This window comes from Chaetomium fimeti (genome assembly GCF_033439085.1).
Source record: "Chaetomium fimeti strain CBS 168.71 chromosome Unknown B0H64scaffold_8, whole genome shotgun sequence".
NCBI classification, from domain to species: Eukaryota; Fungi; Ascomycota; class Sordariomycetes; order Sordariales; family Chaetomiaceae; genus Chaetomium; species Chaetomium fimeti.
Genome location: NW_026944336.1, coordinates 931,624 through 953,207, shown reverse-complemented (window position 1 = coordinate 953,207; position 21,584 = coordinate 931,624). Strand labels below are relative to the sequence as shown.

Here is a 21,584-nt window from a genome sequence, read left to right as displayed (position 1 = left end):
GCGTCCTCTCCAAGAAGCCTGATTCGCAACGTCTCCCGTTATAAATAGGCTCCTACGACCGGTGGGGTTGAAGTCCTGCTCCATAATTTCGTATCGACGCGCTCCTTATTTAGTGCCGTTCAGGAGTGTGACGTTCTTGAACCGCTCCACCGGTTCCTGCTTCAGCACGTCGTCCAGGCAGCCCGCGCTCGCGGCGATGAAGCCGAGGTACGGTCTCTGCTTCAGGTTAGCCTGGGCATGCTGTGCGGTACGGATGGGCACTTACGCTGGGGTGGACGACTTGCGACTGGTATTCGGCGTGGAATTGCGTCCCTGTTTGGATATCAATCAGCACCTCCACGAAGCAGTCAACATTCAACTGCCAATACGTACCAACAAAGAAGGGGTGGTCCTTCAGCTCGAAAATCTCCATCCGCTCGCCCGTCTCGTCCTTGCCCACAAAGTGGAGACCAGCCTTCTCAAGCGTCTCGACGAGCTCAGGGTTGATCTCATACCGATGACGGTGCCTTTCCTCGATAACCTCGACGCCGCCGTACAGCGACCGCGCACGCGACCACTCTGTGTCCTGCTGGAAGATGGTCTTCCGCAGGCCTAGACGCATGGTGCCGCCCATGTTCTGACGGTCGAGCTCGGGCATGTTGACCACCACGCGGTCCTTGGCCTGGGCGTCGAATTCCTCCGACGTGGCCTCGGGCATGCCGCACACATCGCGCGCAAACTGGATCGCCGCAACCTGGAAGCCGAGGCAGACACCCAGGAATGGGATGCTGTTCTCCCTGGCCCACTTGGTCACCCTCATCATGCCCTCGGTCCCGCGGTGTCCGAACCCGCCCGGGACGATGATGCCGGAGGCCGTGGAGATGTCGTGCCACGCCTTGTGGTACTTGGCCTGCGCGGCCCCACCCCCGGTCGTCGGCTCGAGATCCTCCGAGTCGATCCACATCAGGTTAAGCTTCCGGCGGATTGTCATGGCCGAGTGCTCCAAGGCCTTAACGACCGAGATGTAGGCGTCGTGGCACGTGACGTACTTGCCGACAAGCGCGATCTTGACCTCGTCCTGGTACGTGGGCGTGACGACCGACGTCCACAGATCCCAGAGTGCTGTACCTTGCGCGGCCATCTCGGGCGAGACTGTGATCTGATCCAGAGCAAGTTTGGTTCGGAGCTGGGGGATGAGCTTCTGCTCGCGAAGGAGGAGGGGAACTTGGTAGATGGTCGGCATGTCGCGGACGACGAGGACCTGCTCCGCCTCGACCTGGCAGTGGAGCGCGAGCTTGGTGATGGTGGACTCGGCGAGGGGTGTTTCGCAGCGGCAGGCGACGATATCGGGGATCAAACCGTGGCTTCGGATTGACTTGACGGCGTGCTGCGTGGGCTTGGTCTTTTGTTCTCCGTGTACCGTGGGAACATAGGAGACGTGAATGCTCAGGAAGTTGCCAGCCCCGGCCTCGTGGCGCACTATAAGGGTTAGCTACATCAAACATTGCTTTCTGGGGAAACCTACGTTGGGTGAGAGCCTCAATAAACGGCATCTTTGATGGTGTCAGCCAAGCCAGACCTGAGGGGTTACGAGTTGGGCGCATTTTCTAGTTAACAACGAACTTACACTCTCAATATCACCGACGGTACCGCTGTTTGAAAACCGAGTCAGCTGCTGACCTGATAATCAAGCAGAACACATATCAAACTTACCCAAGCTCGATGATGCACACATTAGGCTCCTCGTTTGAGCCGTCAACCGGGATCTTAGACACACGCCTGATCCACTCCTTGATCGAGTCTGTCACATGGGGCACAATCTGCACGGTCTTTCCGAGATAGTCGCCGCGGCGCTCCTTCTGGATGACATTCAAGTAGGCCTTGCCGGTGGTGATGTTGTGCTCGCTTGTGAGACGCACCGAGAGGTACCTCTCGTAGTTGCCGAGGTCGAGATCGACCTCACCGCCTATGTAATATCAGCATCCTCACCACCACAAAAAGAGGAAACTCATGGATTTACGGACCAGAGGATAGGACAAAGCACTCGCCGTGCTCGGCGGGGGCCATGAGCCCCGCATCGACTGAGACATACGGGTCGATCTTGATGCAGCTGACGCGGAGGCCGAGGGTTTTCAGGAGCTGTGGCCGGACGGGTTAGAGCCAAAACATCCTCTCGAATTGACAATTCACACGCGGGGGTGTCTACGGACCAGGCCCGTGGATGAGGCGATGATGCCCTTCCCAACCCCTGCTCCTCGTTAGCCATCGCATCTCGGATCGGGAAATGTTGCTCGTGCGGGGTGCTGGAATACCTGAAATGACACCGCCAGTAACGAGAACGTAACGCATATTGGTTGATCTGTCGAGTTTCGATGTCGGATAAGGGAGAACCGGGTCGACAGCGTTCACGGGTCGTTACTGATTGCGGTGTGAAAGTGGGAAAATTTTAACGCGACGCGATGAGAGGCAAAGCCAAAAATCTGAGTGCGGGGCAGAGGGGCTGCCTGGACCCCACCACAGGGTTCGGTCGCCCTGCGGTCAGCTCGCCCACTTGTTTCAGCGCCGGCTCGAACAGGGATTTGCATTCACAGAGTGAAAAGCTGGAGACCTCAAAGTACAGGATATATCTAACTGCGAAGTAGAGCATGAACATAGCATCACAAACATGGTGTAACAAGGAACGAGGTGTCCGCGAGATATGGATGATGTACAACAAACAAGTGACTTCAGATGAAGGATGTGATACTTCGGCTGGACAGCACTTTGGGGAACAGATATTGCTGGCCGAGCACTTGGTTATTACTGTACCCCGTTTGCCCCACATTCCTGCTTGAGAAAAGCAACCTTCGTCACTCATAGGAATGCTTGATTGAACGAAGATCTCTGAACCTCATACTCGAGCCACGCCCCACATTTCTGTTCTCCGCAAATAGCTCGTACCAACGAGTCCACAGCTTCGACGCCGATGGCAAGGATCTCGTCAAGGGCCTCTACAACATCGCCGATGTCGAAACCTGCCCGGCAATCGACGTGTAAATACGTAAGGTAGTTAGTATCCTGATGCAGATGGGGGAGGGAGAAGCTCGTCTTTGATCTATCCATATTTCATTTGCCAAGGTGCTCCAACAATCCCTTCACACGGCCGGCACTCATGCACCGAGGGGTGATGGGCAAAAATGCGGGGCAAACTTGAACAAAAAGCATCCCAACGGCCCAACCCTCAACCCTCAGCTTCAACCCTCAGCGCGAACACCACCAACTATCGGCATCATCAACATCCCCCCTCCCGTCCCAAACCGCGCGCCGGGGCCAAGCGCAAATCGGCCGCTGCCTCTTAACCCCCGACGCCGGATCCGTAGGGTCCTCCCACGTTGTCGCGACAAGCTGCTCAACCGGCCTCCCCTCCTCGACCCAATCCACCAACGCCAACAGGGCATCATGCCGCGCATCCTCAAACCCGGGCACCGACCACGTATCATTCCCCAGCGCGCCCGCCTGCGACGCCGCCCCAAAACTCCACGGCGCGTCCGCCTCCGTCCCCGCACAATGCTGCATCCCCGGCACAAGAAACATATTCAAAAAATCACCCACCCCGCCATCATCCTCCCCATCCCCATCCACACCCCCCTCACCCCCCTCACCCCCCTCACCACCCCCGGGCTTCTCACTCCCCCAAACCCACCGCCATAACCCCCCCAACGACCCCGACCCAGGCCACCCCCACCACCACCACCGCCGCCCCGCGCGCAGCGCCTCCACCGTGCGCCGGTAGTACAGCTCGGTGTCCTTGGTCGGGACCAGCCCGTCCCCCGTACCATGATACAGCAGCACCTTGCCCCCCCTGCGGCGCACGGCCGCCAGCGCGGCATAGTCGTCGGCGGTGGCGCGGCCGGGGTCGTGGGTCTCGGCGTGGTGGAGGACGGTCTCGTTGAAGGTGCGCCAGTCCCAGGTGGTGGTGTTTTTGGAGGGGTCGGTGGGGGGGTTGGTGGTGTCGAAGAGGAAGTCGCGCGCGTAGCCGACGCCGTAGGGGGACGGTTCGGAGCCGTTGATGAGTACGTACCATTGTGGCTCGGAACCGGGGGTCAGGCCGGGGTGCAGGAATTCGTTGGTCGTGGGGGAGCGGTAGTCGCTGTACAGGTTGTGGGCGGTGGTGAGTTGGGCGCGGGAGAGGCATTTGGGGGGGTTGTTGTCGTCGGTGTTGGGGTTGGGGTCGGGGTTGTTGTTGGTGGTAGGGCAGAGGAGGGTGTCAAGGTTGGGTTGGCAGAGATCGGGGCTGCTGATGATGCTGTCTTCGACGCCGTCGAGGCCGTCGCATTGGCGGGTGACTTCGTCGGCGATGAGGGCCACGTCGTCGTCGTCGAGGTGCTTGGGGTCGGTCTCGGGGAGGTTGTACAGGCCGGCCTGGGTGACGTAGGTGTTGAGGTGGGACGTCCACCACGCGGCGGCTCCGATCAGCGCGCCGTCGAAGCTGTCCGGGAAGTTCTGCAGCTCCTTGAGCCCCTGCCGCCCGCCCGTCGAGCAGCCGCTGTAGTAGGAGTAGCTGAGCCGCTGCTGGGTGTAGTAGGCGCGCACGAGCTTCTTGCCCAGCACGGTCGACCCGTGCATGGCGCGCCAGCCCCAGTCGGCCTTCTTCTCGGGCTGGTTCCGCGCCCACGTGGTGTTGGTCGTCTTGGAGCTGTGCCCGGTGTCGGTCGAGAGCGAGGCCATGCCGTAGCGCGGGCCGGCCGCCCTGCGAGGTTGTGAGCATCTACAGAGGGATACAGAGTAAGTGAGCAGGGTGGTAGGTGAGTGCTTACATGTCGAGCCAGTTGATCCCCCCTGCGAACCCCCCATTTCCTACGACGAGAAACCTCGAGTTCCACTCATCTGGCAGAAACAAACCAAACCTGTAGCTGCTCGTCGCCGAGCTCTTCACCCGGACAGTAACTGCGCAAAGCGGCGGGAGATGGGTGGGGTTCTTGGGATACGCGACGTTGGCCTCCCCCTCGCCGTAGCTATCACCATCCCGCACGACCGTGACATTTTCTAGGGCTGCACCGCGAGGCAGCACGTACGCAAAGAATGACCGGTCGCACGGCTGGTGTTTCCGCGGTGGTCGTAGCCTTGGCTCGTGCGAGAGACCGGAAGGACTGGCAAAGGCTTGGAGGGCGAGCAGGACGGCGGTGCCGGCGACGAGGACTGCGAAGCGCGTCATGATCGTCAGCAGCGCCATCTGGGCGGTACTATAGGTATTGATTGCTCCTTGGCAATCAACATCAATCTACCACAATCAGTGAGCGCAGCAGCGTCTGCTGGGACGGTCCCGTGGGATTGGGCTGTGGGATGGCTGGCTATTATATGAAGCACGCACGGGATATGAGGCCGGCAGCTTGACTTACCGGCTGGAAGGACCCATGCTGATGGCTTTTCCCGTGTCATTCGGGATCTTCTGCCGGCTTTCTCCCCTGGTGGTAGTGGTGTTACATCCTTGACGTTGTCAATGTTGGACCGCCCGCCCGAGATCGGCATTGTCCTGTCACTTGATGACACCTGCCCTGTTTGTGGGGAAAGACGTCGTGTTTGGTAAATCAAAGCACTGGTGCCGTGAGCAAGAATTACTTGTAATGTGACTGGCTGCACATGCAGTCCTCGGGTGGTTGGGGAGGGGTTCGAGTCAATGATCTACCGGCTCAATTCCTGAGGAGTTGGATGAAATAAGACAGGTAATTAGAAGCATTGGTTTTTCTACTTTGGCATATTCTTGAAAAGGGAAGAGATACCCCTGATCAGTGATTATCATCCTAGGGTAGGTAGCTGCTGGATCTGAGATATTGTCTTCCAGATCTTCTCTCCGTCACGAGTTAATAGTCGACGACTGGTAATTGGATAGAGCCAAAGTGTGGTTTATTAATATTATACTGAGTTAATTTATTTCCCCAACCCCTAGGTGCTTCCCCAGGTTCCTAACTGGAAACCACCTACCTACCTGATTGCCTACGCCAACCTCCTGTAAGCATTGCTCCCGCCAGGATTAAGAAGTACGCTTCAAAGTATTCGCAAAACACTGGATATATCGAGTTACCCACAATTCTAGGATTCACCTGTCAGGGCACGTTCATAGGGATAGATGGGCATCTAGCAATGTCAATTTTAACTAGGTACAGTAAAGCGTATATAGACTTACGTCTGGTCCATGTCATATGTTCAAAGTCCAGCCTTCACAGCTTGTACAGCCTCACCTCCCGGCCGCCGCTCTCCCTCAACATCTTCCGATTCCTGTACCCATACAACACCCGCAAGCCGACCGCTCCCACGACCACCACCCACAACATGGCCGCATTGACCCAGTGGCCCGTCGGGAACCCCCGATCTCTCTCCTCGGCTTTGTAGATCCAGACGCCAGGAATCTGGCCTATGCCAGCGCCGAAGCTGACGTTGATGGCGATGGCCAGACCCACCGATGCCGTGCTGTAGACGTTGGACGTGAGCCAGCCCAGCATGGGCGGGATGCACGCAAAGGCGCCAGCCGAGGCAAGAATCAGACAGCCGTAGCGGTGGAGGTAGGCATCCGGCGGGAGCAGAGCAGACGCCATGAAGCCGACGGCGCCGATCAGGGCAAATCCCGCGCTGTGCAGGCCGCGCGCGTTGAAGCGGTCTGCCGAGTACGAGGCCACAATTTGCGTGACTGCACCAATACCTAGTCAGTAGTCCGTCACAAAATAAAAACGGGGAGTCAGTCCGGGGAAACCGAAACCACATACCGTAAGCCACCGCATAAGGGGGCACCGTCATGAGCTGCGCCTGCAAGTCGGCATACCCCAACCCAGCGGTGATGGACGGCGTGAACAGCGACAGGGAGCTGAACGGCACAGACACACCGAAGTAGATCAGATAATGCCCATACAACCTCCAATCCACGATCGTCCCCTTCGCATCCGCCCACGTCATACTCCTATGACTGCTCTTACTCCCCTCCACCACCAACCTCGCCAGCGCCACCTCCCGCTGCCTTCCCTTCAAAACCTCCTCGGGATAATCCGGCAAGAAGAACCACACCAACACAGCCGACGCGCACGACGGCGCCCCCTCAATGATAAACAACCACCGCCACGCCGACAAGCCCTGCGCACCATTCATATGCCCAATCCCATACGCAATCGCACCACCAAACGCCCCCGCCAGCGTAGCACTCGCCAAAATAAACGCCACCCGCACACTCCTCTCCTCGGTGCGATACCAAAACGTCAGATAATACACCAGCCCGGGGAACAGCCCCGCCTCAGCCATGCCCAGCAAAAACCGCACCGCCGCCGTCGCCGGGAACGACCTCACCCCGCCCAAACCCATGGTAATGGCCCCCCACGAGAACATCAGAAAGGCGAGCCAGCGCGACGGGCGCAGCTTTTTCAGGAGGATGTTGGAGGGGACTTCGAACAGGGCGTAGGCGACGAGGAAGACCATGAGGGCGATGTTGAACTGGTGCTGGGTGGCGCCGATCTCGGTCTGCATGTCGTTGCCCGTGGAGGAGTTGAGGATGCGGGCGTTGCCGATGTTGGAGCGGTCGAGGTAGCAGAGGAAGTAGATGAAGGCGGAGAGCGGGAGGATGGTGAGGTCTTGGTGGCGGAGCAGGGCGCGTTCTTCGGTGGGGGTGTAGGTTGGCTAGGTTGTGAGGGGGGTGGTGAGTGGGTTGGTTGTGGTGAAGGTGGTGAAGGTGGTGGTGGTGGTGGTGGAAGATCAAGATGGGAGGGGGGAGGGGGGAGACAAACCTCGGTCGTGCCCGTTTCCGAGTCTTTGACTTCATGCTGGCCTGGGCCTGCCTTCTCGGCGTCGGGCTCGTGGATGGAGTCGGACGCCATGGTGTTGGATACCTAGGTAGGTACCTTGGGTAGGTGGCTGGTGGGAGTCTGTGACACCGCTGGGTTGGGGCCGACGGTGTTGATGAGACTGGAAGACCGAAGCTCCCCACAAAACTCGAGAATAAAGTTGCGGGGACGCTCACAATAAGGAGGGAAACGCGGACTCGCTGTCTGGAACCGCGGGAGCTCTAAATCGTAGGGATCGGCGAACTCGGGTCCTTGACCGCACATATGATCCAGGGTTCGACATAAACAATGTCGCACAATGGCCCCCGACCAATCCTCCCCGCTCTGTCGATGAATCCCAACGATCCACCAGCCGAGTGAGACAGCCGAGTGCGGGGCTCAAGACCCCTCGACGATTTTGTGAGTTTGTTTCCGTGAGCTGCCATGGTTGTGGGATGTTGACCTGCCTGTTTCGGCCAGATGGGAGCAGTCTGGCATGCCAGACTGGGGTTGTGGCTGCCCCCATGGTTCGACAACGTTGGGCTCGAGGCAAGCACGGCAAGGTGGAAAAGGCGGAAGCTTGTGAGGTGCCCTGGCCAATGACGGGCCGCTCTCGGCATGCTTCCGTGTTAAACTGCCGTCTTGTCCGGGGAACGGTTCCACTGCAGATCCCTCATTCCCCTTGCCAATGAGCGGCTGGCCTCCGCTCTCGGGGCGCGGATCGCAACCCTGTGCTCGCCAGAGAGGGCCGCAGAACACGTAATATCCGGCACTCAATAATCAACAGCAACGGCAGCTGGAGAAGCGCAAGTACACGGTAGGCCTGACTTCGGGCCCTCTTCCCGCAGGCTGAATCCACCCCCGACTCTTATCATCTTCATGTCAAACAATCTGCCGCACCCGCGGTTTTTCGACAAAGCATGCACCAAGGTGTTCTTGAAGGTCTGGGATCCCGTGTTCTATTAAACGACGCCTCACGACAGTGAGCTAAAGAGGGGTGGGGGAGGGGGGAGGAGAGGGGAGACGCTAGAACCGACGGTTCCCAAGAAATAGAATCCGATCATAGGCCAAAAAGGCCGTCCGACTCCTTCAGGGGCCCCCTTGACGAAACCAGGGATGCTCCAGAGCCTCGCGCGCTGTTATCCGTCTCGCCGGATCCAAGTTCGTCATCTTCACGATCAAATCCCTGAACTCGGCGTCCACGTTGAGCCATAGGGTAAACGGCTGTCTCGCTGTCACCTCTGCCCCAATGTTAATCAAGCGCTCGTAGTACTCGTTCCCTTCCCCAATAAGCTCTAGGAGCCCCTGGATGCCTTCCTCGTCAGCGAAGTACGAGATGTGATTGTAGAGGATAGTATGCCAGGCTTCGCCGCCGGTGCTCATGGCGGCTTCGTCGCCCGGCCAGAACACCATGTACTTGAGCATCACATAGATGGCCATGATGGCGAAAGAGTAGACGTCAGAAGGGGTGCTCTGCTTCGCCCGAGCCCAGGCTTCAGGGCTACGCCATATCTGGTTTCCGGAGATACACCCTGCCAGGGCCCCACCGGGTCGCAGGCGCACTGCGTCCTCCAAATCTGAGATCTGCACGCTGTGAACCTTGATTTCTTGGTTGGCGATCTCCTCGTAGTCCAGCAAAATGTTGTTAGGCTTGATATCTACAAAGTGGTTAGCAATCGTCCACGCCCACGGGGCGAGGTTGAAGGCTTCGATAGAAGACGCACCCGAGTGGATGATATTCCTGTCGTGGAGCTCCACAAGGCCGACAAGAGCGCTTCTCAGGATACTCTTCCTCAAGTTATCCGACAATGGCTTTTTCGCGAAACGGAGCAGGTCGCCGCGTAGGAAAGGATACACAAAGAGTCCCCCGTCTGGTATGGTGTCGACAAGGGTCCGCAGGTTGGGATGTCCCGACAGTGGTTTCTGCAGTTCTTGCTGGTATTCAAAGCTGTCCTTGATGATATTTTTGATGACGTATTTGTTTCCTTGGGCACTTCCCGCGGGCAACCTGCCATCAGCTTCGACGTAACACGTAAGATAATAACGTCAAGGAATTGACCGAGTACACACCTCGCTCGGTAGACACTTAGCAGTGGCTTCCGCCGGTCGGCGAGGATCTCTTCGATGTTGTAACTCCGCCCCGAGCTACCACAGAGAATGTCGCCCACGGAAAATGGATCGGTTCTCCATTTTGTTGCCGACTCGGAGGCTGTTGACATTGTCCTCGAGGACGCGCGGGGTCGACCCGAGAATGTCATTGTCTTGAGTGTGCCATACAGGCGACGGCCCGAAATCGGATAGAGCCTTTGAGAAATAGCCGCCATCTTTTGCCCTGGCGCCATTTCGAGGAAAGCAAACAATGGTGGTCGTGGAAATGGTGAAAATTGTCAAAGTCGCGGAAAACGCAAAGTCCCGGGCCCCGATGCGCACTAAAAAACTCAAAAACATGAGTGCTGGCAAGGGCTGCTGCACGCCGGAACCAACAAACAACCAACCACGCAACAACCAACTGGCAAGGAAAATTCGGCAACGGCTTCCATCCCAATTTGATGTGTCGTGCAAAAGCCCGGCCCGTCTTGGCTTCGCACCAATCGCACACCATTTTCTTTGGGGGCTATGAATTGTCTGAAAGGGCTCTGGCGGATACATGTAGGAAAAGGGAATGTCGTTGGACCGTGAAAGACGTTGTAGGGTCAGGTTAATTAATACCCTCGAACTGGTCCTGGATAAACTCCAACTCAAATCGGAGAGAGAAGGGTGAGTTCAAGCATCTCACAACAGCGAACTCTCTCCTATTAACTGAACTGTGCCTTAATTAGGCGGCTACCTACCTATCAAATACCACTCAACAGACGGAATACTCGGTATCAACACCATTCGCTGTTCCTCAACCTTCACCTTGTCTCCGCCTCCAACCCCCAAACAAACTCCCACTTTACCTTCTTGAACTCCTTTCGCGGCCGTATCCTCACCCGGATGTCGTCGACCGGCGTCAAGATGCTCGTCGAGATGTGATGCCTCTTGGCCGGCAACTTCCACCGGCCCTTTTCCTCGCACGGTTCCACGTCACACCTGAGCAGCATAACCACCAGGATGCTCATGATCTCGCGCAGCGCAAGGTGTCTCCCAGGGCACAGCGCGTTGCCGCCCCCAAAAGTGCGCCACGCCGAGGCCGGGATCTTGCGTTCTTTCTGCCGCTCGGGGAGGAAGCGTGTCGGGTCGAAGGTGTGCGCGGTTGGCCCCCAGACTGCCTCGTTGGCATGTACCGGCGCTGACGGCATGCCCAGGAACGAGTCCTTCTTGACTAGGTACGAATTCCCCGCGCCGTCGTCGAGCACCGTGTCCTGCAGCACGAACCGGGCCGACGCGCTGTTGCTCTCCACTCGAAGCACCTCCCTGACGAACGACTCCAGCAGCGGCACGGCCTCTGCAATGCGTTTGATATCGACGAGCAAGCGAGTGGAGGTGGCTATCTGAGGCCTCCCCGGCGGAAAGACCACGGCCTCAATACCCTGCCGGAGCTTGGCCAGGAGCGCCCGGTCGGAGAAGGCGTGGCACAGCGTCCAGCCCACGGCGGGCACCGTGTTGACGAGAAGGGCCGTGCAGACGCCGAGGTCGAACCGCGCAATGTCCTCGTCCGACACGCCGTACTTTTTGTTGGCCTCATAGCGCGCCTTGATCAGGTAGGATGCCGTCTCCAGCCCGCCCGCGGCGTAGTACTCGCGAAAGGCCCGGAAGAACCGCTTCCTCCCACGGCTCCCCCGAGGCGCGAGAATATCGGGTAGCACCATGAGCCCCAGCATCGCAAAGTCCCTGTCCACCGCCCTACAACACACGACACCGTCAGCCGCTGGCTCAAGAGACAAACCGCAACAAACAAACTCCCCCGGGGGTTAGGTACTCACCAAAACCCCTCCGCGACCCCCCCTCTCCCGAAATGGATTCGTCTCCGCCCCATACACCGCATCCGTCCCCGCCACCGTCACAAACCCCCTCACCCACTCAAACAACCCCCCCTCAAACCCCACCCCTCCATCCCCGGCAACAACCCCATCCACAACCCCCCCCACACACCGCAACACAACGCGCACCATCCCATCCAACTCCCCTCCCGGCACCTGCGCGCGGTGCATCGCCGCCATGGTCTGTGTCCGCAAATTGCCCCCTCCCCCGCGGTTGGTACGCTCCTCGAGCAGGTCCTCCGACAAGAGCGCCACGGCGTGGGGACTGCCGGCGAGGATGCGCCGGCCGAACTCGACGACGTAGGGCGCGAAGGAGATGGGTTTGGCGCGCCGGTCGCAGGATGCGATGAGGGTGGGGGAGGTCACGATGTACATGCGTCCGTTGGGGACGGGGAGGGTGAAGATGGGGTGGGGGGTCGTTTTGCTGATGCAAAAGGGGGTTAGTTGGGGCGGTTGAGAAGGGGGGAGGGGGGGGCGTTGTGGACGACTGAGGGGGGGGGGGGGGGGGGGGGGATGAATGGGACGTACGCCATCATGGAATAGTACTTGGTGCCATGGCGGAGGAGCCCGATGATGTGTCCGATGAAGGGGATCTTGGGGTGGATGAGTGGCGGCTCGCGCGGATCGTGTGGCAGGGTGAGGAGGCTGGTGAGGAGGCGGCCGAGGAGGTAGAGCGCGATGGTCACGACACCGGTGATAAGAAGGAGTAGGGAGATCATTTGCGATGAGCTACTGGTGATAATACTGCGCGGAACCGATAGGTGAGTGAGTGGGATGTGGTTTTGCCGTACCATAACATAGCAGCAGCGTCGCCCTTGTAGTGGGTGTGGCGGCGAGTTGGCCGGGAGTCCAGGAGGCTCAGGGGCTGGGTCACGGTCGAGGTTAGGGGCTTGGACGCAAGGCCTAGAATCAATTCCCGGTGAAGGGAATGATAGATCACATCTGCGCCGCAGTCCATTGGAACGGGAGAGCGGCTAGTTGGTGACGGCGAGGCGCATGTTCTGTGCCTCCGTCTTGCATAAGAAGAGACTCAGCCTTCGCCTCACGTCTGATGCTCCCAAACACCCGCCCTGCATATGCATTAGCGGCCCGCCCTTGGCAAGGGTGACCCCGGGGGTGCCTTCAAAAAGCCCAACCAACTCCGGAGCTAACCATCATTGCATGTATGAATAGCAGCAAGTTGCACATCTTGCACCACAGCCGCAGAGCGGCACGGAATGCGGCCTCCAAGCACGTCACCGAGCATGGGGATCTCTTGTTATGCAACAGGCGGCACAGGGCGTCACACGCATCACTGATCATGTCCCGACTCCGGGACGAATTTCCGTGGAATGGTCCGTTTCGACGTGACAGAAATGATGGGAGGGTGGACCCGGCGTCTACGTTGGGCCAAGCCACATTGGACCCAAATTTGGTTAAACTTGGAGTTGATGCGTTGCCACCATCCGTCACTTAGACGGGAAACCAGTCGGGGTAGATCGTTGTCGGTGGGCGGAATGAGGGTAGTATTCCACCTCCTACCCGGTAATCTGATAAGTGGAAGTCCATGGGAGTACGAGTAGGCGAGGGCTCTTTGCAAAGGAACGTAGGTGTACCTGAGATAGGTGTCTGGTACCTGAGGTAGTCTTGCATTCACAATCCGGTAATACAGTCATGGAGTGAACCGTGCGGTTGTTCTGCGCAAGCCAAACGTAGGCAGTGCTCCTGAAATATTGCTAGGTGGTACCTGGTAATCAGTTCCGCAGGCTAATATCACATATCGTGACCGTCTACACATCCCCGCCCCCCTCTCATCACCTCCGACTCCAGACCAGCGGCACCCGCTCCGGATGCATCATCTGTAGCAGCAAGCCCCCGTAGCCCGTGTCCGCCTCAACAAAGTCTAATACACGCTTCCGCGCGGCGTCAAACGTCTCGCCCGCCTGTGGCTGCAGCTCAACCTTCCAGTCCCGGAACATGGCCGCCAACAACGCCACCCACTCGACGTGCGAGAAGCGCTTCCCGGGGCAGTCTCGCGTCCCCTCCGACCAGCCGAGGTAATTCCCCCTCGACGGCGGCGGGAGCAGCACCTCCTCCCCTTGGTAGCCAACCCCCCCATGCCCTTCTTCCTCCTTCCCCCTTCCTACCCCAGCAACGCCCAACCCCCCCATACCCGCATGCGCTCCCTCCCCTACGGCGCCGCCACTCCTCGCCGCAATCCACCGCTCAGGCCGCCACTCCGCCGCGTCCGGCCCCCAGTACCGCGGATGCTTCTGCACGTACAGGTAGCTGGGGATGATGAGCGTGCGGGGCGGGACGACAACCGCCCTCCTCTCCACACCGCCGACGCCACCCACGTCGCCCATACCGGCCTCCTCCTCCCCACCCCCTCTCCCTCCCCACCCGCCCGCACCGGCACATGCACCCGCACCGGCACCCGCAACGCCAACGTCAACATTGACATTCACATCCAGCGTCTGCGCGCGGCCCTCGGTCCACTTGACCTCGCACGCGGGCGTCTTGACGCGCAGCGTCTCGTACAGCACGGCCAGGCAGCGGCGCAGGCGCGGGAAGTCGCGCTGGTAGGACCACTCCTCGCGGGGCCGGTCGCCAAGGACGTGCTGGAGTTCGGCGGCGAGCCACGCTTGGATGGGCGGGTTCGCGGCGAGGAAGATGCTGGTAGAATGGAATTGGTTAGTTACCTTCTGGTTGGGGGGGGTGGGTGGGTGTGAGATTGGAAAGCTTTTCGCTGGGAGGGGGGTGGCTTACATGGCGTAGGTGAGCAGGTGGGCGGTGGTGTCGTGGCCGGCAAAGGCAAAGACGAACATATTGCCGTAGATCTCGGCCTCGGTGAGGTTGGCGAACCGCCGGTCGTCTTCGGTCTTGTCCTCGGCTTTCTCTTGCGAGCCGCGAACCAGCGCCGCCATGAGCGTGTAGTCGGCCTTCCGGCTGCCGCCACCTTCGTTCAGAGCCCGCAGCTCGCGTTGGTAGAAGGAGCGCATGTGGCTTTGGAATTCGTCACAGGCTTTGCCGAGGCGGCGCCAGGCCGCGGGCAGCGGCAGCCATGGGTGGGTGAAGAATTCCGGGGTCAGGGCGAGGATGAGTAGCGCGTTCTCCATGACGGTCAGCAGCGAAAAGCGGAAGCTGGCTGACGGGCTGGTCGGCTGGCGCTCGTCATGGCCCTCGAAGGGGAACGACTGGCCGAAGCAGGCCTTGGAGAGAATGTGCAGCGTCGCGGTGCGCGAGTCCTCGCCCGTGCTGGTAAAAACACCCTTCCTCGCCCAATACCGCGCCATGGTGTCGCCGATGGATGCCGACTCGCTCCATACCACGGCGTTGCACTGCTCGTTGAGGCAGGAAGTGGTTATTTTGCGCATCCTACGCCACTGCTCGCCCGAGGCCTGCTGGTGGTCAATAATAAGTTCCCTAGTAAGAAGTGTATATCTCTACCTACGGTGGCAATGGTCGGTCCCCCAAACACGTCCAGCATTTCTAAGGTACTCTGTGAGCAAGCGTCTTTCAGCGCAGTGGGATAACGCAAACGTACTCGTGATCTCTACCCAGCGAGGAAAGTCCTTCCCCCGGCGGTACATGTCGATCAAGGCGTCAGGATCCGCCAGGTAGAACCAGTTGCGGGCCGGGGTTACCAGCACAAAGGCGTCGCCCATCTCGTCGTGGGCGCGCAGCCCGTCATCTTCGTGCCAGCCGCGGTAGTTGAAACGCGTAAAGTTATTCTTCCCCAGCGGCCCCGGGAGCCGCCGGACCAGGGACACGACTTGTTTGTCCACGAGCAGCCACAGCTTGTTGAGGTGGTCGATGGGTATCATGCGGATCGGAACACCCAGCGTGCGGGCTTCGAGGTAGTTGCAGTATAAGCAATAGCCCGAGTACGCCGTCCAGCCGGTCCCCCACAGCAGAACAACCCAAAACGCCAGCATAAGTAGCGCCATTGCCCAACAAGTGTAAAAAGCGTACAGTGGGTATAAAGGGAAGCGTTGTGTCTGTGCTCACACTGGAGGATGCTGCCAGGGTCTGGTGTAAGCTTCGGGGAGGCCGGTCAAGATATGAGCCCAAGCTTTGCCCCTTGGTATTGAGGCTATCCTACTTTAGAAGCTAAGAGAAACTGCCTTCCCACCCGCCAGAGTCGTAAACTAGAAAGCCTTGCCACCAAGTCTCCCACTAAGCCTAGGACCGGCGCAGTCCGCTTAGCTTGATGACCGAGCCTCGAGGCCCTTCCGACAAGGCTTCGGCCCACACGCCGAGAACAAGTCCGGTACGCCACCGCTCCGCATATTTTTCGGCCCAAGTTCCAACCTCCGGCCGGGGGGAGGGGTGCGGCGGCGAAGCTCTACCCACCGAACACAGCTTCTCACCTTCTCATACGAGCACTGGACATCAAACCGCTCTTCGCTGCGCCGCCATAGGGTGACGCCGTCGACGGTGGTTATTACTAACGCACCGAGGTTGAATCGGGAGCGGGGCTCCGAGCGTGGTTTTTGAATGGACAGCTAGGCGCTGCGAAGGGGGCCAAAACTCAGACATGGTGTCTCGGCGTCCGGTATGTACATACAATGGTGGGGGCGGAAAGGGCGGCAAACGGGGGCGAAACATCAGGGCTGGGGTACGCTGCAGTAGTGTATGTCACCCTGCAGTTTCGTCTCATTCAGCCGCAAAACGTCCCAACAGCACAGCGCCTCGTCTGGCCGAAAGGGGTGGGGTGGGGCGGCGCAGGTTGGTTCCCCGGCACAAGCGGCGCGGTCCGCAGCCCTGTTCTCCTGGTTGTTACTGGCTGCGTGGGTTGGCTGTCCAACGAACCCGAGTTGATCTTTGGATGTACGGAGTAGCGTAGAAGAGAGGGCGAAGAGGCTCACGGTTGGAACCAGCCAGCAGGTCCGGGTCTCTAACACCGCACCACGCTCCCTCCACGCCATTTCAAAATAGGGCAATGTGCGATTCATTGAAAAGCTAGGCTGCTTGTTCCGTTCATCCTATCGGCCGTCAGGGGTTCGACAAACACCATCCGGCCATAGACGATGTTGCTGGTAGAAGATAGCATCAACTTTATACAGCTATGGACACAAAAGTACATAACGCAGCAGTGACGAGTAATACTCCAAATCATAGCCCATACACCGAGAAGACCACGCATGCTTCCTGGTAGCGCTTCCGTTTAGTCACTGTCCGTCCCGTCCTACCGTGCCATCCCTACAACATGCACCCTGTGCCCCAGATGTGCCGCTTCCGGGTCCTGCACAAGCGTCTCCTCGCTGTGCATCGAGCCCGTGGGCGCATGGCCCTGAAAATAACGGGGTTGCGGGTAGTCCTCGGCATCCTGCCGGACGGCAGTTACGGTGGTACACTGGACGGTGCCCCGCGTAGTCTTCTTCCAGTTGGCGTCGTCGTGGAAGTCGACCGTCATGAGGCCCGAGGGCACGGTGGGCAGGCCGTGGGGGTTGCCGTAGAGCGTGTCGGCGTCGCTGGCCGACCAGCCCTCGAGGGTCCTGCACTTGTCGAGCACGCTCTCGTTGAGCTGCTGCCACTTGGCGCGCCAGCCGCGGCCGCGGCGCATGGCGCTGCGGTAGGCGGCCTCGCGGCGCTCCTGCTCCTCGCGCTGCGCGCTCTCCTTCCGGCCCCGCTGCACGAAGAGCGAGCGGAAGGAGACGATGCAGGCGATCAGGAAGGCCACGCTGAACTCCATGTAGAACCAGAACCACGTGAAGGTGGCGCTCTGCATCTGCGTCTCCCCCGACCCGGCCATGCTGTACTGCTGGTGGAAGATGCTGCCGCGCACGATGGTGATGGCGATGGTCAGCCACGCCAGGCTGAACACGAAGGTCAGGGCCAGCTTCTTGCGCATGCTGATGCCGCTGCCCCAGAGAATCCAGACGGGGAGGCAGAGAACTATGGTGAGGGAGCGGTCAGTTTGGCATCGGTCAGGGGTCAGAGGCCAGGGGGTTGAACTCACTCAGAACATCCGACAGGGCATCGGCAACGGCCGAGAAGATCGCGTTGATGAAGATGCGTGTCAGCGCCGGGTCGGCTGCGCAGTTCTCGCTGAAGATGTACTCGACGCCCCCAAAGAAGCACCCAAACTCCTGCATGCCGATCTGCGCGATGGCGCCGCCCACGGTGAAGACGGTGATAATCCACCAGGCGACGTTAAACCTCCGGACACCGGCGCCCAGACGCTTGAAGAAGAGCAGAAAGTTGAGCTTGACAATCAGCACGCCGACGATGGTGATGTTGACGGTGGCGCCAAGGGATGCGAAACCCTTCTTGGAGTTTGTGAAAAAGTCTGGGCCGATCTTGGAGTAATCACCCTTCTCGACGGCCTCGACATCGTACATGTGCCCGACAAAGAGCTGAATCAGTACGCATTCGGCGCTGTGCAGGGCCAGCGCCACGAGCATGAGATAGTCCTCGATGACCAGTTTCCGGAAGCAAACAAAGCGGATGTAAACCCGAACGGAGAAGGCGACGAGGCACAGGCCGAAGAAGACCCAGTTCAGTATCTAGATATTTTTCGGTTAGCGACAGGGTTACTCATGGGATGAAGACCGGGTACGGATGAACGCACATAGAAGGGCGTAGCAGCGATGTTGTCGTTGCCCGTTGGCGCGAAAAGGGAATCGCCGTTAGATGACATTGTTGAAACTTTAGCCCCCGGTGGCCTGGCTAGTACTGAGCACCTAGGTAGTCACTGTGTGTGTTCTTCCCGGCTCCAACAGTGGCTCGACAATAATGAAGAACAAGTAGTGTTTGCGAGTTGAACTCGAGTCGAACCATGGACGCTCGCCTACCTAAGAAACGACTTGGGATTCCAAGATTGCGTAGTATAGAGGCGCTCAGCTCATGAACGGGTGCCTTTACCGGGGGGCAACAGCCGAGCGTAGACTGCACAGCCTGATTTCTCTTTCCACGCATTTTTGCAAGGCCTTGGGGGCGGCGGCGCCGTGAGACGGCGTGTAAGCCACGCTTCAGATGATGTGCCCGCGGCCTAGGTGCAGTGGCGAGCTGTGATATCTGGCGGCGTAGCTGACCATACATCGGTATGTATCCAATGTACTGATGTGGCACAAGAGCGGCAACAGCGGCAGGACCCTCCCTGCATGCCCCGGGAGTTACATCGTTGCACTGACTACCTACAGATGATGCGTGCGGCACAGTTGCTGCAGCAGAGAACCAACAACAGTGGCGGGTTTCCGTCCAATGATAGCCCAGACCTAAGCCCCCCTGCAGGGCCGAGATCGACGTGATATGGGCCGTTATTTGCACTTCGTTGGCGCCTCTATCTTTATCCAAGGCTGGGGGGCCAAAACTTGGACGATTGGCGCTCGGGACCAACGGCTGTTGGCTCTAACGAAACCTCCGGGGGTTCCTCTTTTGGATTCCAATGTCCAAAACAACAAACCGGACAGCCAGTTATTCCGCACAAACACGGCTGAGGTGCAGCCAACCAGCTACGGCCTACAAACAAACTTCCATTGTCGCTCCCTCTTCTTCAACCGAATAGGAACTTCCACCCTCCTCTCCGCCCTTGTTTCAAGAGAGCTCCCCGCCGCCTCCCCTTTCTGCGCCGCGCCCCCCTCCGAGCCCTCTGAGCCCTATCCAACACGTCGTATCCCTTTCGGAAGCTGCAACAATTCCAATCATCTGATCATGGCCCCCACCATTAGTCTCGTGCTGGGCGGTCTCGCCGCCACTTACGTCTTCCTCCGCGTGCTTCTCAACCTCACCCAGGACGCAAAGGAACCGCCGGCCATTCTGACCGACATTCCCTTTATCGAGCCCCTGATTGGCATGATCCGGGAGAAGTCGCGCTTCCACATCCGCCTGAGGTTGGTCCCGCACTGCCCCCCCATGCCTAGGCACCTAAGCACCTGGTCTAACAACACACCAGAGACGCCACACGGCTGCCCATCTACACGCTGCGGCTCCCATTCCAGCGCATGTACATCGTAAACGCCACGCAGCTGATCCCCGTACTGCAAAAGCAATGGCGCGTCATCAGCTTCGCGTCCATCGCGGCCGACGCGGGCAACGTCGTCGGCATGAGCAAGGAGGCCGTCGAGGTCATGAAGCGCGACCTGACCAGCGAGCACGGCTTCAGCCCCAGCTGGCCCAAGTACATCATGCCGTCCATGGCCCCCGGCCCGGACCTCGACGCCATCAACCGCCGCGCCATCGAGGTCTACGTCGCCGAGATGGCCAAGCTGCGCGGGACTGACACCGCCACCAAAGTCGGCCTCTGGGAGTGGTCCCGCCGCATGATGGTCACATCAACCTCCGAGGCGGTCTGGGGGCCCGCGAACCCCTTCCGCGACCCGGCGGTGGCCGACGCCTGGAAGACGTTTGAGGCCGGCTTCCTGACGCTGTCCATGTTCCCGCTGGCCTGGCTCTTCTTCCCCAAGCTGCACCGCGCGCGCGAGGTCGCGGCCGCCGCCATGGTCCGCTACATGCGCGCGGGCGGGTACAAGACGGGCTCCGGGCTGGTGCGCAAGCGCGTCGAGCACCACGCCGACCTCTTCGGCTTGGGCCTCGATGATGTCGGCCGCGGCGAGCTCGGCAACGCGTTTGCCGTGCTGGGGAACACCACACCCTGCGCCCTGTGGGTGCTCTACCACATCGTGTCGGACCCCCGCGTGCTGGCCGACGTGCGCCGCGAGCTGCACGCCCTGGTGCGCGACGAGACGGGCGAGGATGGCGTCCCGGTTAGCTCGATCGATCTGGCGGCCGTGAGGGAGACTTGCCCGATCCTGCTGAGCACGTTTCAGGAGACGTTGCGGTTCCGCGCCGTCAACCCGGGCCCGCGCGTGCTGCTGGAGGACGTGCTGGTGGATGACGGCCGCATGCTGCTGAAGAAGGGCGCCATGCTGATGATCCCGGCGGCGGTGCAGCACACCGACGCCGCGGCGTGGGGCGACGACGCGCGCGAGTTTGATCACCTGCGTTTTGCGCCCGCGTCGGGCGAGGGCGCGCAGAAGAAGAAGAAGCCGAACCGGGTCGCGTTCCGCGCGTTTGGCGGTGGCCATGTGCTGTGTCCGGGCCGCCACTTCGCCAGCACCGAGATCCTCTCGCTGGCGGCGCTGCTGGTGCTGCAGTTTGATGTCGTGCCTGTTGCTGGTCGCTGGGTCGAGCCGACGTGGGAGAACTCGCCTGCTCAGGCGGGCTTTCCTGTTATCGATGAAGACATCCCCGTTGAGCTGCGTCCCAGGGATCCCCAGCGGAAGTGGCGGGTCGTGTACTCGGGGACAGACAAGGCGATGGATATTGTGTCGGAGGATATTGCCGCCGGTGGTAGGGGCGCTCTCTGAACGAAGCCAACTGTCGAGGTTTATTGTACTGTACTATCACTGAAAAAGGGGTGACTGGTTCCGTGTACGGAACGAAAAGGGACGGATCTGGGGAGTCAAGGCCGCTGATACTAATACACCTAAATCTCACACCTACATCGTAACCGCTTTCTGACCTATTGACCGTAGAAGCCCTTCCATTGACTTTTCCTTCGCAACCCATTGGGGACGTGAAATCCAACGCGAGCCACCATAACCTCCGATCGACTCGGGGGTTGTGTTGCAGCATCCTCGCGCCGCACACCGGCTGTCCTGAATCACATACATACCTCCTTCCGTCATGGGCCGTCACGTTCGGATGCCGGGGCGGCTGCTGTGCCGCAGACGTACAGAATAAGTGTGTAACATCAAGCGCCCTCAGCCACCGAGTACCTGGTAGGCGGGAAGGATGGACGTTTCTACGTCCACCCCCTATCCACTACGCGCTGTGCCATACAGCTGAACCAAGGCGCATGCGAGGTGCCGCCGCTCGGCGACATTCCGCCCCCATACTTCGTATGTGGTGACGAAAGACACCTTGCTTGTCTATA

General features: G+C 59.5%; 8 protein-coding genes across 8 annotated transcripts; 1 reads left to right on the top strand and 7 right to left on the bottom strand.

Annotated features, from left to right (window-relative positions):
- Positions 1–105: 105 nt before the first annotated feature.
- Positions 106–5,173, bottom strand: B0H64DRAFT_420188 (uncharacterized protein; the record flags this gene model as incomplete). Its single annotated transcript, XM_062805441.1, has 10 exons — positions 106–216; positions 266–312; positions 373–1,458; positions 1,603–1,631; positions 1,693–1,945; positions 2,004–2,118; positions 2,190–2,227; positions 3,240–3,582; positions 3,658–4,708; positions 4,776–5,173. 10 exons carry the CDS (start codon positions 5,171–5,173, stop codon positions 106–108), a joined length of 3,471 nt encoding a protein of 1,156 aa, XP_062655514.1.
- A 676-nt stretch (positions 5,174–5,849) lies between these two features.
- Positions 5,850–7,924, bottom strand: B0H64DRAFT_243743 (major facilitator superfamily domain-containing protein). The gene is made up of 3 exons (XM_062799887.1): positions 7,725–7,924; positions 6,720–7,617; positions 5,850–6,643 (listed from the first exon to the last, which is right to left on the bottom strand). The coding sequence occupies exons 1-3, from the start codon at positions 7,812–7,814 to the stop codon at positions 6,177–6,179; spliced, it is 1,455 nt and encodes a 484-aa protein (XP_062655513.1). The 5' UTR covers positions 7,815–7,924; the 3' UTR covers positions 5,850–6,176.
- B0H64DRAFT_243733 (uncharacterized protein) lies at positions 7,925–8,614 on the bottom strand. Its single transcript, XM_062799886.1, has one exon. It carries the CDS (start codon positions 8,378–8,380, stop codon positions 8,003–8,005), a length of 378 nt encoding a protein of 125 aa, XP_062655512.1. The 5' UTR covers positions 8,381–8,614; the 3' UTR covers positions 7,925–8,002.
- A 235-nt stretch (positions 8,615–8,849) lies between these two features.
- On the bottom strand, positions 8,850–10,018 carry B0H64DRAFT_329653 (kinase-like domain-containing protein; the record flags this gene model as incomplete). Its single annotated transcript, XM_062800889.1, has 3 exons — positions 8,850–9,418; positions 9,485–9,753; positions 9,831–10,018. The coding sequence occupies 3 exons, from the start codon at positions 10,016–10,018 to the stop codon at positions 8,850–8,852; spliced, it is 1,026 nt and encodes a 341-aa protein (XP_062655511.1).
- Positions 10,019–10,654: 636 nt separating this feature from the next.
- On the bottom strand, positions 10,655–12,441 carry B0H64DRAFT_329430 (cytochrome P450; the record flags this gene model as incomplete). Its single annotated transcript, XM_062800881.1, has 3 exons — positions 10,655–11,610; positions 11,683–12,146; positions 12,251–12,441. 3 exons carry the CDS (start codon positions 12,439–12,441, stop codon positions 10,655–10,657), a joined length of 1,611 nt encoding a protein of 536 aa, XP_062655510.1.
- Positions 12,442–13,515: 1,074 nt separating this feature from the next.
- Positions 13,516–15,651, bottom strand: B0H64DRAFT_468889 (cytochrome P450-like protein; the record flags this gene model as incomplete). Its single annotated transcript, XM_062807775.1, has 5 exons — positions 13,516–14,073; positions 14,158–14,377; positions 14,471–15,102; positions 15,156–15,193; positions 15,249–15,651. The coding sequence occupies 5 exons, from the start codon at positions 15,649–15,651 to the stop codon at positions 13,516–13,518; spliced, it is 1,851 nt and encodes a 616-aa protein (XP_062655509.1).
- A 1,191-nt stretch (positions 15,652–16,842) lies between these two features.
- Positions 16,843–18,421, bottom strand: B0H64DRAFT_435706 (uncharacterized protein). The gene is made up of 3 exons (XM_062806152.1): positions 18,279–18,421; positions 17,667–18,213; positions 16,843–17,602 (listed from the first exon to the last, which is right to left on the bottom strand). The coding sequence occupies exons 1-3, from the start codon at positions 18,345–18,347 to the stop codon at positions 16,893–16,895; spliced, it is 1,326 nt and encodes a 441-aa protein (XP_062655508.1). The 5' UTR covers positions 18,348–18,421; the 3' UTR covers positions 16,843–16,892.
- A 605-nt stretch (positions 18,422–19,026) lies between these two features.
- Positions 19,027–21,149, top strand: B0H64DRAFT_426963 (cytochrome P450). The gene is made up of 2 exons (XM_062805754.1): positions 19,027–19,539; positions 19,602–21,149. The coding sequence occupies exons 1-2, from the start codon at positions 19,361–19,363 to the stop codon at positions 21,013–21,015; spliced, it is 1,593 nt and encodes a 530-aa protein (XP_062655507.1). The 5' UTR covers positions 19,027–19,360; the 3' UTR covers positions 21,016–21,149.
- The last annotated feature ends 435 nt before the right edge of the window (positions 21,150–21,584 follow it).

Excerpts from the sequence above, each read along its gene's own strand:
- B0H64DRAFT_426963 (XM_062805754.1), top strand. The coding sequence starts at position 19,361 with ATGGCCCCCACCATTAGTCTCGTGCTGGGCGGTCTCGCCGCCACTTAC. Across the intron at positions 19,540-19,601 it reads CGCTTCCACATCCGCCTGAG|AGACGCCACACGGCTGCCCA; the intron begins GTTGGTCCCGCA and ends ACAACACACCAG.
- B0H64DRAFT_243733 (XM_062799886.1), bottom strand. The coding sequence starts at position 8,380 with ATGCCGAGAGCGGCCCGTCATTGGCCAGGGCACCTCACAAGCTTCCGC.
- B0H64DRAFT_243743 (XM_062799887.1), bottom strand. The coding sequence starts at position 7,814 with ATGGCGTCCGACTCCATCCACGAGCCCGACGCCGAGAAGGCAGGCCCA. Across the intron at positions 7,618-7,724 it reads CGGAAACGGGCACGACCGAG|CCAACCTACACCCCCACCGA; the intron begins GTTTGTCTCCCC and ends CTCACAACCTAG. Across the intron at positions 6,644-6,719 it reads CCCTTATGCGGTGGCTTACG|TCACGCAAATTGTGGCCTCG; the intron begins GTATGTGGTTTC and ends GTATTGGTGCAG.
- B0H64DRAFT_435706 (XM_062806152.1), bottom strand. The coding sequence starts at position 18,347 with ATGTCATCTAACGGCGATTCCCTTTTCGCGCCAACGGGCAACGACAAC. Across the intron at positions 18,214-18,278 it reads TCGCTGCTACGCCCTTCTAT|ATACTGAACTGGGTCTTCTT; the intron begins GTGCGTTCATCC and ends AAAAATATCTAG. Across the intron at positions 17,603-17,666 it reads TGCCCTGTCGGATGTTCTGA|TTCTCTGCCTCCCCGTCTGG; the intron begins GTGAGTTCAACC and ends CCCTCACCATAG.